The sequence below is a fragment of the Schistocerca serialis genome, chromosome 1, assembly GCF_023864345.2.
Source record: "Schistocerca serialis cubense isolate TAMUIC-IGC-003099 chromosome 1, iqSchSeri2.2, whole genome shotgun sequence".
Lineage (NCBI taxonomy): Eukaryota > Metazoa > Arthropoda > Insecta > Orthoptera > Acrididae > Schistocerca > Schistocerca serialis.
In genome coordinates this window covers 286642120-286660554 of record NC_064638.1, presented here as the reverse complement: position 1 = coordinate 286660554, position 18435 = coordinate 286642120, and the positions used below count along the sequence as shown (strand labels likewise).

The window sequence follows — 18435 nt, the reverse complement described above, 5'->3', positions numbered from 1 at the left end:
CGCTACAGTCTGGAACCGCAAGACCGCTACGGTCGCAGGTTCGAATCCTGCCTCGGGCATGGATGTTTGTGATGTCCTTAGGTTAGTTAGGTTTAACTAGTTCTAAGTTCTAGGGGACTAATGACCTCAGCAGTTGAGTCCCATAATGCTCAGAGCCATTTTGTAAAATGGACACAGTTGATAACATGCGCGTACCATGTATGCATACCGGTGGCGAACATGACACTCCAAAACTAGCCACACGCCTGTAACCACAGAAAAATATCAGTTCGCTTGTACTAGTGCATTACGCCATCCAGCGCCGAGATGGTAACATTGTAGCGGGTCCGGCTCTATGAACACTCGCCGGCAGCTCAGTGCCGTACGAGAAGCATGGGACAGTCATTTCGCCGCCGATGTGCAGGATAGTCCGAGCACTTTATCGACTGTGTGCATTTTAACAACTGGGACACTTTTATAAGAAATTCCATAAGATCAAATGACGGCAGCATAAGACTGTTGAAACCGGTCATTTTTTAACAATAAAAGTATGTACACTGCGACCGCGAAGTGCGTTCTCCGTTTCCAGGTATCTTATTTAGTCGCGGAGATGGAATTTACGCCGTAAGAAGATGGCTGCGTACACTGCAGAGATCGACCACGCCTCCGCCAGGCTGTACAGAGAATTACACTACTGGCCATTAAAATTGCTACACCACGAATATGACTTGCTAGAGGAGCGAAATTTAACCGACAGGAAGGAGATCCTGTGATATGCATATGATTGGCTTTTCAGAGCATTCACACAAGGTTGGCGCTGGTAGCGACACCTACAACGTGCTGACATTAGGACAGTTTCCAACCAATTTCTCATACACAAACAGCAGTTGACCGGCGTTGCCAGGTGAAACGTTGTTGCGATGCCTCGTGTAAGGAGGAGAAATGCGTACCATCACGTTTCCGACTTTGATAAAGGTCGGATTGTAGCCTATCGCGATTGCGGTTTATCGTATCGCGACATTGCTGCTCGCGTTGGTCGAGATACAATGACTGTTAGCAGAATATTGAATCGGTGGGTTCACGAGGGTAATACGGAACGCCGTGCTGGATCCCGACGGCCTCGTTTCACTAGCAGTCGAGATGACAGGCATCTTATCCGCATGGCTGTAACTGATCGTGCAGCCACGTCTCGATCTCTGAGTCAACAGATGGGGACAACAACCATCTGCACGAACAGTTCGACGACGTTTGCAGCAGCACGGACTATCAGCTCGGAGACCATGGCTGCAGTTACCCTTGACGCTGCATCACAGACAGGAGCGCCTGCGATGGTGTACTCAACGACGAACTTCGGTGCACGAATGGCAAAACGTCATATTTTCGGATGAATCCAGGTTCTATTTACAGAATCATGATGGTCGCATCCGTGTTTGGCGACATCGCGGTGAACGCACATTGGAAGCGTGTATTCGTCATCGCCATACTGGCGTATTACCCGGCGTGATGGTTTGGGGTGCCATTGGTTACACGTCTCGGTCACCTCTTGTTCGTATTGACGGCACTTTGAACAGTGGACGTTACATTTCAAATATGTTACGACCCGTGGCTTTACCCTTCATTCGATCCCTGCGAAACCCTACATTTCAGCAGGATAATGCACGACCACATGTTGCAGGTCCTGTACGGGCCTTTTTGGATACAGAAAATGTTCGACTGCTGCCCTGGCCAGCACATTCTCCAGATCTCTCCCCAACTGAAAACGTCTGGTCAATGGTGGCCGCGCAACTGGCTCGTCACAATACGCCAGTCACTACTCTTGACGAACTGTGGTATCGTGTTGAAGCTGCATGGGCAGTTGTACCTGTACACGCCATCCAAGCTCTGTTTGACTCAATGCCCAGCCGTATCAAGGCCGTTATTACGTCAGAGGTGGTTGTTCTGGGTACTGATTTCTCGGATCTATGCACCCAAATTGCGTGAAAACGTAATGACATGTCAGTTGTAGTATAATATATTTTTCCAATGAATACCCGTTTATCATCTGCATTTCTTCTTGGTGTAGCAATTTTAATGGCCAGTAGTGTATTTAGATTAGTGACATCCCTCCAGCTATGACTGCGGCGTTATTTAACCACGGTCGTTGGGCGGGCGCGTTGTGTGGCGCGGAGAGGCATTCGGCCTTTCTCCTCCCCAGGCAGAGAGCAGCATCCGCTACGCAGGAGCACGCGTGCGTAAAAGAACGCAAGACAAGAGGAGGCGGCGTGACGCGTCCCTCGACAGCCGCGGCTATAAGTGGGGGCCTGTGTCTTGCAGCCCAGCACTCACACACCGCACCACGGCACCACAGCACGGCGCGACATGGCACAGGTGAGTCTCAGCTCGCACGGCCTTGGCAGTAGGGCAGTAATAACCACTTTCTTGCTAAAACACAATTTTTATTTATTCCCCAAACATTTTTCACCACTGATGTAGCCGCAACATCAAAAAATGAAACTCCGGGAATACATTCGTCTAGGTAACATACGAGGGCCGTTCAGAAAGTAACCTCCGGTTGATTTAAAAAAATACACCAAGTTAAATAAAAATATTTTAATATATACATCTTACAACTACATCTTTGCACTATTTTTCTACATAGTCTCCATAGCGATTGAGGCACTTATCGTATCTCTTCACAAGCTTTGAAATTCCTTCTGCATAAAAATCACCCGCTTGTGCCTGGAGCCAGCCTGTGACCGCATCTTTGAGCTCTTCGTCGTCATCAAACCGCTGTGATCCGAGCCATTTCTTCAAATGCATGAAGAGGTGATAATCACTTGGCGCCAGGTCTGGGCTGTAAGGTGGATGGTTGATAATGTCCCACTTGAAGGACTCAAGAAGGGCCGTTGTTCTGCGAGCAGAGTGAGGACGGGCGTTATCGTGCAAAAAAACGATACTGGAAGTCAGCATACCACGGCGTTTGTTCTGTATAGCCCGTCGTAACTTTTTTATTGTTTCACAGTACACGTCTTGATTAATGGTCGTACCACGTTCCATGAATTCAACCAACAACACCCCTTTGGCATCCCAAAACACCGTTGCCATCAGTTTTCTGGCAGAAAAATTTTGCGAGGCTTTTCTTGGTTTTGTAGGCGAATTTGAATGTGCCCACATCTTTGATTGTTCTTTTGTCTCAGGGTTCAAGTACTTAATCCAGGTTTCGTCACCGGTCACGATTCTGTTTAACAATGGTTCTCCTTCGTCCTCATGATGTGACAGAAAGTCTAATGCAGAGGCCATTCTTTGAGTTTTGTGGTGGTCGGTAAGAATTTTGGGCACCCATCGTGCACAGAACTTACGGTAACCCAATCTTGCTGTCACTATCTCGTACAAGAGAGTCTTAGAAATCTGTGGAAAACCAGTAGACAACTCCGACATTGAGAAACGTCGATTTTCACGAACTTTTGCATCAACTGTCTGAACGAGTTCGTCAGTCACCAATGATGGTCTACCACTCCTCTCTTCATCATGAATGTTTTCTCGTCCACTTTTAAATAAACGTACCCATTCACGGTCAACTCCTTCACTCATAACTCTTGGTCCGTACACGGCACAAAGCTCACGATGAATAGCTGCTGCAGAATATCCTTTGGCTGTAAAAAACCTTATGACAGCACGCACTTCACATTTGGCGGGGTTTTCTATTGCAGCACACATTTCAAACTGCCACAAAAACTAAACTAGCGCAGGTACGACGTTCACTCGACCACGGCTTGATGCCGACTGACCTGTTGAGTGCGTGAACGCACAGATGGCGTCGCTACTCCCCCCACAACCCGCACTGTGACCAATCGGAGGTTACTTTCTGAACCGCCCTCGTATTTAAGTGATTAATATTGCAAGATCACAGGTTAATGTAAGCGCGAGATGAGCCACTGCAGTTGTGAAATGCTGATACATTAATAACAGATGTAACCGCCAGGATGTTGAATGCAAACGTGCATGCATTGTGTTGTGCAGTTATCGTATGTCAGTTTGTGGGCTGGAGTTGCGTGCTTGTTGCACTTATTGCTCAATCCAGGGACCGTTAATGCTGTTTTTGGATGACGCTGCAGCTGTCGTCCGACGACTGGAGACAAATCTGGTGATCCAGCACGCTAAGGCAACATGTCGACGCTCCATAGGGTATGTTGCTTTACAACAGCGGCGTGTGGGCGAGAGTTAATTTGTTTGAAAACCTCTGTAATGCTGCTCATCAATGGCAGCACAACAGGTCGAATTACCAGAGTGACGTACAAATTCGCAGGCAAGGTGTGTGGGATAACCACGAGAGTGCTGGTGCTGTCATAGAAAATCAAACCGCAGATCATAACTCAAGGTGTAGGTCCAGTGTGTCTAACACGCAGACGGGTTGGGTACTGATCCTCAACTGGCCTCCCCCTAATCAACACACGGCCATCACTGGCACCGACGCAGAACCAGCTTTCATGAGAAAACACGACAGACCTCCACCCTGTCCTCCAATGAGCTCTCACTTGACAATTCTGAGGTCGCAAATGGAGAGGGTTTAGGGACAGAGGAATACACGGTACGGGACATTGGGCTCGGAGCTGTCCTTGAAGTAACCGTTCGTTGTACCACTGTGGTACCAACTGCTGCTCAAGTTTCTCTGTAGATACGGTACGATGCGCCAGAGCCCCATGCCAAACACCATTGTCTCGGTAGTGCCAAGTAGCCATCCGGAGTTCGGTCTTCTTGCGACCGTACCGTGACCACCGCTGCCAGAATCGTGTACATTCCTGACAATTCTGTTTGCAATATCGAAGAAGGAACATCTAGTTCCTTGTAGCCCTATCACGCGACCTCGTTCAAACTCAGCGACGTGTTGATAACGGCGTCTTTGTCGCCTTAAGAGCATTCTTGACTAACATCAACTCACCATGTCCAATTTCAAAGGTAACTAACGCTCACGACCGTCACAGCGTGTATTTACAGCGCATTTGAAGGGCTGCTTTTTTTTTTCTTTTTCTCCAAGGTCCAATCGATAGAGAAATGAAAACCACAGTGTAAATCAAGAATGTTGTATTTGCAACGTTTAGCAGGTCAAGGGAAGTGTCCGATTCCTTAAGATTTTGTAATTATTTTTTTGTTCGTCTTTTTGTGTGTTTTGGGATCGTGGTGTGTTTTTTACTGTTATTTAGCCTGTCCCCTCCCAAAAAACCCCAATTTCCCGCGGTTGTCCCGTTAGTTTGAGTGTATTTTAGGAGGAAGATGTTATTGTCTTATTTATACGTATTTTCGTGTCTTATTGTCGCCGTGTATATGTAGTGACATCATAGGCCCCATATTGGAGACGCTTAGAATAGCCATTTCCGCCATATTGGTGACGTCATTGGTCAAAGCAGACGGGTGGAATCGGACACTTCCGTTGACCCCGTTTAGCTACACCTTGCAACTACTTGTCCACAAAGTCGCCATTGTGACTTACACATTTGTCATAGGATGGTACCAATTTCCAGTTCACTCGTCATTGAAGGAAGCCGCCTGAGTCTTCAGCCAGTTCTCTAAGCTGGTTTGCAGCTTCATGTAGCAAGCGTTAGTTAATTAGTAACGTGCTACATTGATCAATCTCACGGTAACCGTTATAATGTGGAACGTGTCAAGTGCATCAGAAAAGCACAAATGAATGAAGTTTTTTTTTTTTTAAAAAAAAAGAAAACGTTTAAACTTTTTATTACGTACCCCATTCCCTTAAATGGCACAAAGTGCATGTATTATAACTGTAGATTTATTTGTTCCTGTTCAAGAATTCATCTAGTGTATAGAAGGAGTTGCCAAGGAGATATGATTTCAATTACTTTTTAAAACTGTTAACTGCTGTCTGTCAGATTTTTATTTCATATGGTAATTTATCGCAAAGTTTTAGAGCAGCATATTTTACCCCTTTCTGTGCCAAAGAGAGGTTAAGTAGAGGATAATGCAGGTCTTCCTTCCTTTTGGTATTATAATGATGACTCACTGTTGAAACTGGTCCATGTTGTTGAGAACAAATTTCATTATTGAGCAAATGTTCTGTGAGGCTGTTTTAAGAATTCCTAACCTTTTAAAGAGATGCCTACAAGTTGTGCGACTATGAGCCACACACATTATTCTTTTGAGCAGTGAATACTTTTTGCCTAAGTGTTGAGTAACCCCAAAATGTTATTCCGTATGACATCAGAGAGTGAAAGTATGCAACGTATGTTAGCTTGCTAATTTCTATATCCTCAAAATGAGCAATTATTCTGATTGCAAAAGTTGCTGAACCTAGTCGCTTTAGGAAATCCAAAACATGAATTCTCTAATTAAGATTCTCATCTATATGTACACCCAGAAACTTGGTATGCTCTACACTGGCTACTGACTTCTGTTGAAGTGTTACATTTATTGAAGGACCTGTACTCCTTGCAGTAGAAAAGTGGATGTAGTGTGTTTTTCAAAGTTCAGAGCAAGCCCATTCGCAGAAAACCAATCAATAACTTTTCCGAAGACATTATTTGCATCATTTTCTATTGGAGTTTCTTTTACTGGATTAATAATGATGCTTGTATCATCAGCAAACAGTGTCAGTTTAATTTCTTTATTCAGATAGGAAGGGATGTCATTCACATATATCAAGAACAGAAGGAGGCCCATGATCAAACCCTGTTGAACGCCTTACGTAACATCAACCCAATCAGATGAAATTTACTGTGGAGTACGAATATGAGTATGAATGGTGGGCTCCATGTTGTTCCCAAGTCGTGCAGCGACCGTAAACCATAAAATTACCAAATATGCACCAACCAGTCGCAACGTAATGTTTTATTTATTCACTTTTTCAAATCGATTTCAACTGATTAACAGCCATCATCGGTGCTTTAACCAATAATTGCCCTGAGTAGTAATACTGTCTTAAACAGAGGTCAAACACAAAGTCAATAAAAGTGAATAAATAAAACATGATTTTTGGACTATGCGGCTGATCCTGGTGGAGGTTCGAGTCCTCCCTCGGGCATGGATGTGTGTGTTTGCCCTTAGGATAATGTAGGACAAGTAGTGTGTAAGCTTAGGGACTGATGACCTTAGCAGTTAAGTCCCATAAGAATTCCCACACTCTTTTCTTGAAAATATGATTTTGCGATTGGTTGCTGCATAATTGGTAATTTTATGAATATGAATATGTTTACATCTGAATTTTGTTGTTGTTTAGGTTACTTATGGTGGCTGGACTTTTCCTTTTGTTACATTATATGTGACCTGTGGCTGTAAATGAAATGAGTCACAAGTCTGCATCAATACGAGATTTCATCTGCAACACAGAGATGTCTATACTCCATTTTTCCCCTAGAATATAACCTCAAATCTTTGTTGTTGTTGTTGTAATCTTCACTTCGAAGACTGGGTTGATGCAGCTCTTCACGCTAGTCTATCCTGTACAAGCCTCTTCATCTCTCAATAGCTACTGAAGCTCACATCCAGTTTAGCCTGCTTCAGGCCTAGATATCCCTCCACAATTCCCACTTCCCATACTTCCCTCCGTTATCAAACTGACCATACCTTGATATCTCAGGATGCGCCCTATGAACCTATCGCTTCTTTTAGTCAAGCAGTGACAAATTTCTTTTTTCCTCAATTCGATTGAATACCTCCTAATTAGTTGTTAAATATACCCATCCAATCTTCAGAAATCTTCTGTAGCACAACATTTCAAAAACTTCTGTTGTCTTCCTATATAAACTGCTAATCGACCACGGGTTATTTCTGTTCAAGACTACGCTCCAGACAAATACTTTCAGAGAAGACTTCCTAATACTTTAAGGTAAATTATGTACTGATGTAAGAAATCTGGCGTATGCTCCATTTTACACTTACCAATGTTCCAGTTAATATATTCCGAACTGTACTTGATTTGTATTTGGCTGCTAAATGAATTGTTATTATTAATCTTCTATATAAAGTTACCTGCTACCGTCTGATAAAAATGATTTGTTTTTGTTATGGAACACTGTCTAGTGTGCTATGCTATTTGTAGACAGAGTTGTGGATTTGTAACAGCGTTTACTTACGTTTTCTCGTGCTGACTGGCGAATTGCGGTTGATTTTTCACTGTGGCTTACTCGCACTCTTCACTTCATATCTACAAATAAGCTATTGGCAGTCATCTGTTTCGCCGTTTTGTTTACGACCGTCGCCAGGGGAGTTTAAATTTGTTCACTTGTCTCTTGAGAGCTAAACGATGCAGGGTCCAAATGCCGATTGTGAATGTTGAAGGCGCTTTATGACAACTTTCCAGCTAGGAATCTACGCCACTAGATCGAGAAACACGTGTTTTGTCTAACTGGCAAATCAATACCTTAATAGTTTCATGATCACTCGCTTCCTTCTTGACCCCGATCATTCTCACATCCTGAACTGCACGCACCTACGAACCACTAATTCATTAATATTCTCTGCAAGCTTCATACAGTTGACGTGGCAGTCCGCTATAGTCAGGTCCGCGCTTTAAAAAATCGAATCCCGCGGCCATTTCGAATCTGTATAAAGGTTTTACATGAAAATACCTGCAGCGCTTAATATCTTGTGCGGGACGGCATATTAACCCTGCGGGGCGTCAACAGAAAAAGATTCTGTCAAATTTTCTTTTGCTTCTTTTTTTCGTAGCATAATTAGTTATGCAGTCCAGTAGCCATCGGTATAAGGTGGATGCATTGACAGTGTCTAATAGGCATCCTGCATCTGTTTGCCTGTTTCCATAGACCAATGTTCTCATTATAATGTAGTAATCGTGTTCTGTACCAGTGCAGTGATGTCACAGACATCAACACGATAAGCACTATTAAAACGTCAACACGACATGCACCATTACATATAAACTGAAATAGCTGATATGCTGCATCTGTACGGAAAAGTTGATGTAAACGATAGAGCTGCTTCACCGATGTTTACAGACTGGGTGCGTTATTCAATTTTGTAACAATTTTACCAAACCGATTATTGCTACAAGAAATGTCTTCTGAGTACATTTTCCCCGTTTCCTCCAATTACTTTCGAACAAACAGATGATTTGTTAAAAGGCTTTCTGCTATATACAATGAGACGCATGTAAAAATATTTAACCGGCAGACCGGTATTCAGGCATATAAATCATCGTCAGTGGCATCTTATACAGAGGAGAAAAACGTAAATGCAATATACATATCCTTGTCTATGCCATAAGAACATCTTTGTATGCCTTACAGTAGAAATGTAAATAAGTCTGATTCTAACCATCTCTATGTAATCATCTCTGTGGTACACAGGTTGTTGTGCGTACACGTTACATCTGTTAAACGTTAAACCGCCACACTTCTTGGTCTTGCTGAACACTACGGTCACGTCCATCTGTGTACCACAGATAATGGACCCCATCGTAATCACACAGATATGGCTGTAATTAGATCTGTAATATCTTTGGGGATCTATGTTCTCTGTTTTTAACTTATAGAGATTTCAAACTTGATACAAACCTCACTTGATGCAGAAGTACATAGAAAGGAAGTTATTTATTTGTTTGTCCTCTGTATCATGTGCCATCGATGGTGGACTGTATGCCCAAATACTGGTCTGACAAGTAAATGTTTTTCATGCAGCTTATCGTGTACAGCAATACGTCTTTTAGCAAATACTTAGAAGCTGCGGACCACCGAGCACACAAAATTTTCAAACAGGTGATTCTCCATATCGCGGTGAGACCACTAGAGGACCAAACATGATGCAGGATAGGGGTCTGCCCTGCCACAACGGATATATACCAACTGAAATGAATCACTGACAAATAGGTAGAGCTAATGGGAATTAAATCAACGCTTATGCAAAAGATATGAAATGATGACAATCAAATAATGATAATAAAACCTTACTGCCAATGTCATGAAAATTTCGTGTTAATCGGAAGCAATGATAATAAATGATGAATCCGGCCTGGAGGCGTGCGTTTAGGCCACTGGTCATGAAACGAGGATTCAAGTCCTGGTCATCAGTCACATCAAATTCATTTCCAGCATCTGATTATAACTGGACAAGCGGCTTATCAGACTTCACTTGATTATTGTCATGCTCACAATCGTCAGATAGTGAGCGCGCTTGCATAGTGCAAACTGCCTGATTGTCATCTTCATACTAGACCGATAGAAACTTGTATTTCGAGCCGACTATTCGTTACATCAGTTAGTGCGCAACCTTTTAAATCTGCTTGTATACGCTCGCGACAAACCTGAATGAAGTCTGGGGTGAGCCTACATTTCATTCAGCTGCAACTTCTGCGCGACCACTTACGGACTGCTACGTAGATAATTTCATTGGGGTTTTTGGAAGTCTGACGTTCTCCAAGCTCCCAAAATTCTCGAACTTAGCTGTAAACGACAAAAAAGACTGATATGCCGGTGTGCTTGTGTTTTTTGCAGAGTAAGGCGTTAGCTTCGGTGACCTTGGCTGCCATTGTGCTGGCGCTTCTTACTCAGGGAAGCAGCGCAGGACCCAAGAAGTACGACACCCACAGGTAAGTCTGCAAATCAAACAAGCTGGATTTTTTATAGCAATAAGTTCTGACATGAAATCACTTTTAATCTCAGATTAATAGCATACGCATGGAAGCCGGCCGAAGTGGCCGAGTGGTTCTAGGCGCTACAGTCTGGAACCACGCGACCGCTACGGTAGCAGGTTCGAATCCTGCCTCGGGCATGGATGTGTGTGATGTCCTTAGATTAGTTAGGTTTAAGTAGTTCTAAGTTCTAGGGGACTGATGACCTCAGAAGTTAAGTCCCATAGTGCTCAGAGTCATTTTTTGAATACCCATGGAAAACATTCATCCAAACCCTATACGAGGGAGAAGAACTGTTACACTGCATAGCAGAATTACAGAAAGAGGTGGATGTGGAATGTATAGGAGGAAACGTTAGAGTTTAACGTCCCTTCGACAGCAAGACCATTAGAGACAGAGCACAAGCGCGGATTTCGAAAGGATGAGGAAGGAAATCGGCCGTGCCCTTTACAAAGGAGCCATCCCGGCGTTTGCCTGGAGCGATTTAGGGAAATGACGGAACACTTAATTCTGCATGGCCGGCAAGGATTTGAAACGTCGTCCTCCCGAATGCGAGTCCAGCGTGCTAACTACCGCGCCAGCTTGCTCGGTTGGAATGTGGATATGATCTACAGCGGTCTCTAAAATGTGACATGACACTGAAATACGTAAGCTCAAACGAAAAGGTATCGATAAAAAAACTTTCGAAATTACTAAATCTAACACATGTTTAAGGTTAACAGGCACTAGAAAATTTAGGCCTGGAATTCAAATTGTGGGGAGAACGTCACGCTGCTGAAGCAAGCATAGGCGGATAATGGCGAGAACTGAGGTGCGTTTGGTTAATATGGCATTGATGTAACTACAAAGCACATTTGGGAATTCACATTGGAAAAATAAGTCAAACCTTCGATAATAAAAGTGTTGAAGTGCAAAGGTAGAGGAGTGACGACAAGTATCTAAAATAATTTAAGTGAGAAGTCATGTCGGTAAGGAGAACTAGCAGCACGTCTAAATGCACCAACGGCGACCTACCGGCTGTCAACCACGTTGGTGATGGAATGGAACGGCCTGACACAATAACTCCTTACCAACCTCGTGACCCGCATGGCAACAAGTTGCAGAGCATTCACTGAGATGACAAAAGTCATGAGATACCCCGATACCTACAAATATCGTGTCGAACCTCCTTTTGGCCAGTGTAGTAGAGCTTCTGGACGTGGCATGGACTCAACAACTCTTTGGAAGTCCCCTATTGAAATATTAAGCCGCGCTGACCCTATAGCCGTCCATAATTGCGAAACTGTTGCCTGTTCAGGATGTTGTGCATGAACTGACCTCTCGATTATGTCCCACAAATGTTCCATGGAATTCACGCTGTGCCGGACCGAGATTCGAACACGGGGCCTTTTCCTTTCGCGGGCAAGTGCTCTACCAACTGAGCTACCCAAGCACGACTCACGCCCCGTCCTGACAGCTTTACTTCTGCCAGGCAAAGGTCCCGAGTTCGAGTCTCGGTCCGGCTCACAGTTTTAATCTACCATGAAGTTTCATATCAGCGCACACTCCGCTGCAGAGTGAAAATCTCATTCTCGAAACATCCCCCAGGCTGTGGCTAAGCCATGTCTCCGCAGTATCCTTTCTTTCAGGAGTGCTAGTTCTGCAGGGTTCGCAGGAGAGCTTCTGTAAAGTTTGGAAGGTAGGAGACGAGATACTGGTAGAAGTAAAGCTCTGAGGACGGGGCGTGAGTCGTGCTTGGGTAGCTCAGTTGGTAGATCACTTGCACGCCAAAGGCAAAGGTCCCGAGTTCGAGTCTCGGTCCGGCACACGGTTTTAATCTGCCAGGAAGGTTCATATCAGCGCACACTCCGCTGCAGAGTGAAAATCTCATTCTGCTCAGAAAGCTATTCAAACCAATCACGAACAATTTTGACCCGGTGACATGACAACGTTGTTTGGGAAAATACAATTAATTGATGGCTGCAATTGGTCTCCAGGTAACCGAACATTTCCAGTCAGTGATTGCTTCAGTTGGACCAGAGGACCCAGTCCATTTCATATGAACACAGTCCACACCACTATGGAGCCACCACCAGCTTGCGCAGTGCCTTGTTGACAGCCTGAGTCCATGACTTCTTGGGGTCTGAGCCACACTCGAACCCTACCATCAGCTCTTACCAACTGAAATCGGGACTCATCTGACCTGGTCACGGTTTTCCAGTCCTCTAGGGTCCGATTAATATGATTACGAGCCGCTAGCAATGTCGTGCTGTTAGCGAAGGCACTCGCGTCGGTCGTCTGACCTAACGGATACGTTCGTCGTGCGTCACACGTGATTTCTGCGGTTATTTCACGCAGTGTTACGTGTCTGTCAGCACTGACAACTCTGCGGAAACGCCGCCGTTCTCGGTCGTTAAGTGAAGGCCGTCAGCCACTGTGTTGTCCGTGGTGAGAGGTAATGCCTGAAATGCGGTATTCTCGGCACACCTCCGACACTGTGGATTTCGGAGTATTGCATTCCATAATGATTTCCGAAATGGACTATCCCATGGATATAGAGCTCCAACTGCTACTCCGCTTTCAAAGTCTGTTAATTCCTGTCTTGCGGAAACATTGTCACATGAATCACCTGAGCACAAATGACAGCTCCGCCAATGCACTGCCATTTTATATCTTCTGTAAGCGACACTAATTCATCGGAGGTGAGGGTATCATCTGGAGTGCCCCAGGGAAGTGTGGTGGGTTCGCTGTTGTTTTCTATCTACATAAGTGATCTTTTGGATAGGGTGGATAGCAATGTGCGGCTGTTTGCTGATGATTCTGTGGTGTACGGGAAGGTGTCGTCGTTGAGTGACTGTAGGAGGATACAAGATGACTTGGACAGGATTTATGAGTGGTGTAAAGAGTGGCAGCTAACTCTAAATAATAGATAAATGTAAATTAATGCAGATGAATAGGAAAAAGAATCCTGTAATGTTTGAATACTCCATTAGTAGTGTAGCGCTTGACACAGTCACGCCGATTAAATATTTGGGAGTAACATTGCAGAGCGATATGAAGTGGGACAAGCATGTAATGGCAGTTGTGGGGAAGGTGGATAGTCGTCTTCGGTTCATTGGTAGAATTTTGGGAAGATGTGGTTCATCTGTAAAGGAGACCGCTTATAAAACACTAATATGACCTATTCTTGAGTACTGCTAGAGCGTTTGGGATCCCTATCAGGTCGGATTGAGGGAGGACATAGAAGCAATTCAGAGGCGGGCTGCTAGATTTGTTACTGGTAGGTTTGATCATCACGCGAGTGTCACGGAAATACTTCAGGAACTCGGGTGGGAGTCTCTGGAGGAAAGGAGGCGTTCTTTTCGTGAATCGCTACTGAGCAAATTTAGAGAACCAGCATTTGAGGCTGACTGCAGTACAATTTTACTGCCGCCAACTTATATTTCGCGGAAAGACCACAAAGATAAGATAAGATAGATTAGGGCTCGTACAGAGGCATATAGGCAGTCATTTTTCCCTCGTTCTGTTTTGGAGTGGAACAGGGAGAGAAGATGCTAGTTGTGGTACGAGGTACCCTCCGCCACGCACCGTATGGTGGATTGCGGAGTATGTATGTAGATGTAGATGTAGATGAGGATCTGTATATGTGCATGCCGCTGTCCCGCGATTTCTGTCTCCTCAGTGTACACGTCCCGCCATTTGTAATGTGCAGTGGACCATCATAACTCGTGGTGACTTCAGTGTAATTGTTGTCTTTGAACAGAAGTGTAATTTCTGTTCGTTTCATGGCGTATTTCTTACAGTTATCTTCTGTAGCAGATCTTTCTATGTATAGCTGAAGTTTCGTCGAGCTATGTTACTTCGCAGTGATACCTCACACGAAAGTTAGTTTCGTCGCTCAGTTTTGGTCACCTGTGTACATCACGACTGAATGTTTTATAATTTAGTGTGACTGGACTGTAGCCGCGCGGGGTAGCCGCACGGTTCGCGCGGATCCCCCCGTCGGAGGTTCGAGTCCTCACTCGGGCAAGGGTTTGTGCGTTGTCCTTGGCTTTAAGTTAGATTAAGTAGTGTGTAAGCCTAGTGTGACGTCCATTTCCTCCTTCTTCACTCGCCGGGAGGAGACGCGACTCGTAACAGTGTTCGTCTCCGTCGGGGTGACGTGGAACAGCACCTGTGACTCTCGTAAGAACACAACTCCTCGCGTGGTTTAGAAATATTCTGTTATCTGTAAGCAACAGTCTTCTCAGTTTGTGCGAACTAGTAAACTGCAACAGTTTATTTTTATTTTTATGCCCGGTTAGTTCCGTGATGAAATAAAATATTGATTCTTGATTTCATCATTACGGTCGTTTTTCACATCATACATAGCGAGGATAAAAATTTGCTGTCTACTATTCCGTTGCTATGCCGTTGCTACGTCGTTATTAACAGCGGTCCGACGTAACTCCAGAGATAACTTATGTTGGAGTAAATGTTATTTTTTTTATACGCCGTAATACTGCTTTAAAGTAATCACTCTTCGCTGTTCATTATTCACGTATTCACTTAGTCACTTAAAATGTTTAAAGAATTAGGCGACATGTATGATTTACCTTTTGACTCAGATTTTATTGTTCTTTCTGTAATTAATTGTTTGTCCCTACAACACACGCACACCGATATGTCATTCAAGATTAACTTCAGTTCAGTAATCGTGACGCTGACGACAACTTTCGACTAATCGGCGTACTTGTCTTTCTTTGTGTCTTCGTTTTATTGTGTCCTACTGAAGACTACGAATTGTTTTTCTGTCCTTGATCCATTGCTCTCAAAGTTTGTGACTGTTCATCAGTACGAAGGCTACGTCCGATAAACCAATATCACTTAATTGAAGTCTAACACTCGTCTTACTATACCGTCGCGTTGAGAACGGTAAAGATTAACTTTCATCAGTTGAATGACTGAGCAATGCTTCAGTATCTACCTCACGAATTATCAAACTTCCAAAACTGAAACAATCTAATAGCGTTTGCGTCCGGACAACTATCGCAAAGGTACTCTAGAGTGACTCAAGAGCAACTAACTAACTGACAATTCCATATCCGAGTTGCACTGTAGTCACATTGCATTTCCTTTTCGATGCGGTTACAACTCTCTTCCGTGGTAAATGTTATCTTTGACTGAATTACTTTCTTGGATTTAACCTTCGTTCATATGATTTTGAATTTATTCTAGAGATGTTTAATAAAGAATCTATGATAATCTTTTCCTTTTATATCCCCTTTTTGTATTCTGTTCTCAGTATTTGAATAATATAGGTGTCAACATATTAGCAGTGTAGATTTTATCGTCAATAGTTACCGTCACTGTGTGGTGTGCGTACTGTAAGACCTTCGGTACACACACCATCAGATTACTTGACTTGTCGCTCTAACGAAGTAGGCGAGTGTCAGCAATATGTCTCGTGGTCTTATCGTGGCGTGTTTATCTTCTGCCCTTAGGTCAGACGATAGAAATGCCACTTGCACGCTTAGAGCAGCAGATTGACGGTGACCAACTTTAAACAGAACTTGATTAATTTTCACACACATTTATTAAAAATAATAGCAAGCATAAAAATTACTTAACATGATTCTGGATGCTGTTTACAATTGACAATCTGAAGTTCCTTTGGTCTTGGTACGTTAATCTTATTCTCACATATCTCTGATACTTGACAAAGTGTCTATACATTTCTCTTCATGGCTATGTACAGGAATATGATAATCTTATTAGGCGCAGACTGAAACTTGACTATAGACTAATGCAGACTGATGCAGACTGACTAATCGGGGGTCTGTACACTCGTTATAATACCTCGCGCGTTCATGTATCATTGCGCGAGTGTGATCCGCGAGGAGAAAAGGTTCTACGTTAGCAGCAATCTCACTGGCTGCGTTACATATTAATACGCGGATCGGCGGAAGCAGAATTTGGTCCGTCTTTATGGCAGCGCCATCTCGTAGAGCGGACGAGCGCTGCGCCTGCGCTGTTGTGCTTAGCGGGGCGCGCTCTAGTGGGAAAGTTGTGTACGCGCTGACTACGCGGAACTATGTACACAACACACTGTCAAGATGACTCACTTCCCTACTATACGTTTCCACAAAGTTTTTTTTAAATCGGGGTTTTCTGTCCTTGGGGCGTTACACAAGGGACCGATTAGCTCAGCAGTTCGGTCACATAGGAACTTACTACAAATTTCCCCAAAGTGTGACTGTATTTTGATCTACTACATTTGAACCCGTCCCCAATATTTTCCAAGCGCCGTGCCTCAGCGAGTTGTTTGTACGCAGCACGAAGCAGCCGGTGGAGCAGGTGGACCAACAGGCGATGGAGAGCCAGGGCGTGGCCTCAGTGTCAGCACAGGACCCAGAAGCGCGCTTCGGCTTCGCCACCACCGGGCTGGGAGCGGTGAGTACACCAACCAAACACTTTGCCCGCTGCAGCCACACACTCTGTAAATTACATTCTTTACAATGCGCTGTATCTTGCGTGCGATGGACAAGGGCGACCGAAACTGCTTGCCGCTGGTGAACGTGGAAAACTCGTGTGCGATTACACCGGCTGTCTGCCGACCTTACAAGCCTGTAATATTTATTTTTCCCAGTAACAGATCTGCTACGGGCAACTAGAATGAATGCTGGAATTGCTATACCCGGTGTATGACAATCAACAGCGAAATCTGACACTGATGACTGCTGCTCACGTACGCAGGTTTAATCACATAATTGCAATGCACGCGTGCCCTAGATCGTGCCAAATGAGCAACAAAATACTGACAACTAGACAATCCTCGAGATTTCCTAACAAATTTCGGCTCACACATCAGCAAGTGAATGAGTCGAAAAATGATTCTTCTGGGGACTATCCCTCTAGAAGACTACGGCGTTAGAAAGTTAAATGCCAACTGTTGCATAAGATCTTGTATTGTATAGTATTGTATGGTAACCGGGGGCCTAGAAACGACGGAGAGGCTCCGTCCCCGCCGCAGCCGCAGTGGTCAACCCCACGCCGCGATCCTCTTCATCCCTCCGCCGCCCCACACCGAACCACTCTTTCAGGGTTATTGTGCGGTTCGGCCCCCTGTGGGCCTCCCCAGGGAACGTCTCACACCAGACGAGTGTAACCCCTATGTTTGCGTGGTAGAGTAATGGTGGTGTACGCGTACGTGGAGAACTTGTTTGCGCAGCAATCGCCGACATAGTGTAGATGAGGCGGAATAAGGGGAACCAGCCCGCATTCGCTGAGGCAGATGGAAAACCGCCTAAAAACCATCCACAGACTGGGCGGCTCACCGGACCTCGACACAAGTCCGCCGGGCGGATTCGTGCTGGGGACCAGGCGCTCCTTTCCAATCTGGAAAGCAGTGCGTTGGACCGCACAGCTAACCGGTTGGGCTGCATAAGATCTTAGTTGACAACAAAACTGATTTAGTTGAAATCCAGGAAAACAACGAAGCTAACGAAACTCAACTCAGTCAAATGCAAAATGGTTCAAATGGCTCTGAGCACTATGGGACTCAACTGCTGAGGTTATTAGTCCCCTAGAACTTAGAACTAGTTAAACCTAACTAAGCTAAGGACATCACAAACATCCATGCCCGAGGCAGGATTCGAACCTGCGACCGTAGCGATCTTGCGGTTCCAGACTGCAGCGCCTTTAACCGCACGGCCACTTCGGCCGGCTCAACTCAGTCCAAGAGGACAATTACCCGGACATTACTTATGCCTACTACCTATGACAACGTTTAAGGTGTGTGAATACACATATAATTCTATATTTTGATACAGAAAACTCACACCTTACTCTTGAAGTTGTAACAGGAGTAGCCGATATGACTGTATTTGATACTTATGAGCCTCAGTTGGCCTTCTAAA

At 44.5% G+C, this 18435-nt stretch overlaps 1 protein-coding gene across 1 annotated transcript in view; it reads left to right on the top strand.

The window, feature by feature from the left end:
• Positions 1–2337: 2337 nt before the first annotated feature.
• LOC126466393 (uncharacterized) overlaps positions 2338–18435 on the top strand; it is a 59150-nt gene continuing 43052 nt past the window's right edge. The window contains exons 1-3 of the mRNA XM_050096387.1: positions 2338–2346; positions 10422–10516; positions 16852–16969. Of these exons, the coding sequence (XP_049952344.1) occupies positions 2338–2346; positions 10422–10516; positions 16852–16969 (222 nt within the window). The remainder of the gene's footprint in view (positions 2347–10421; positions 10517–16851; positions 16970–18435) is intronic.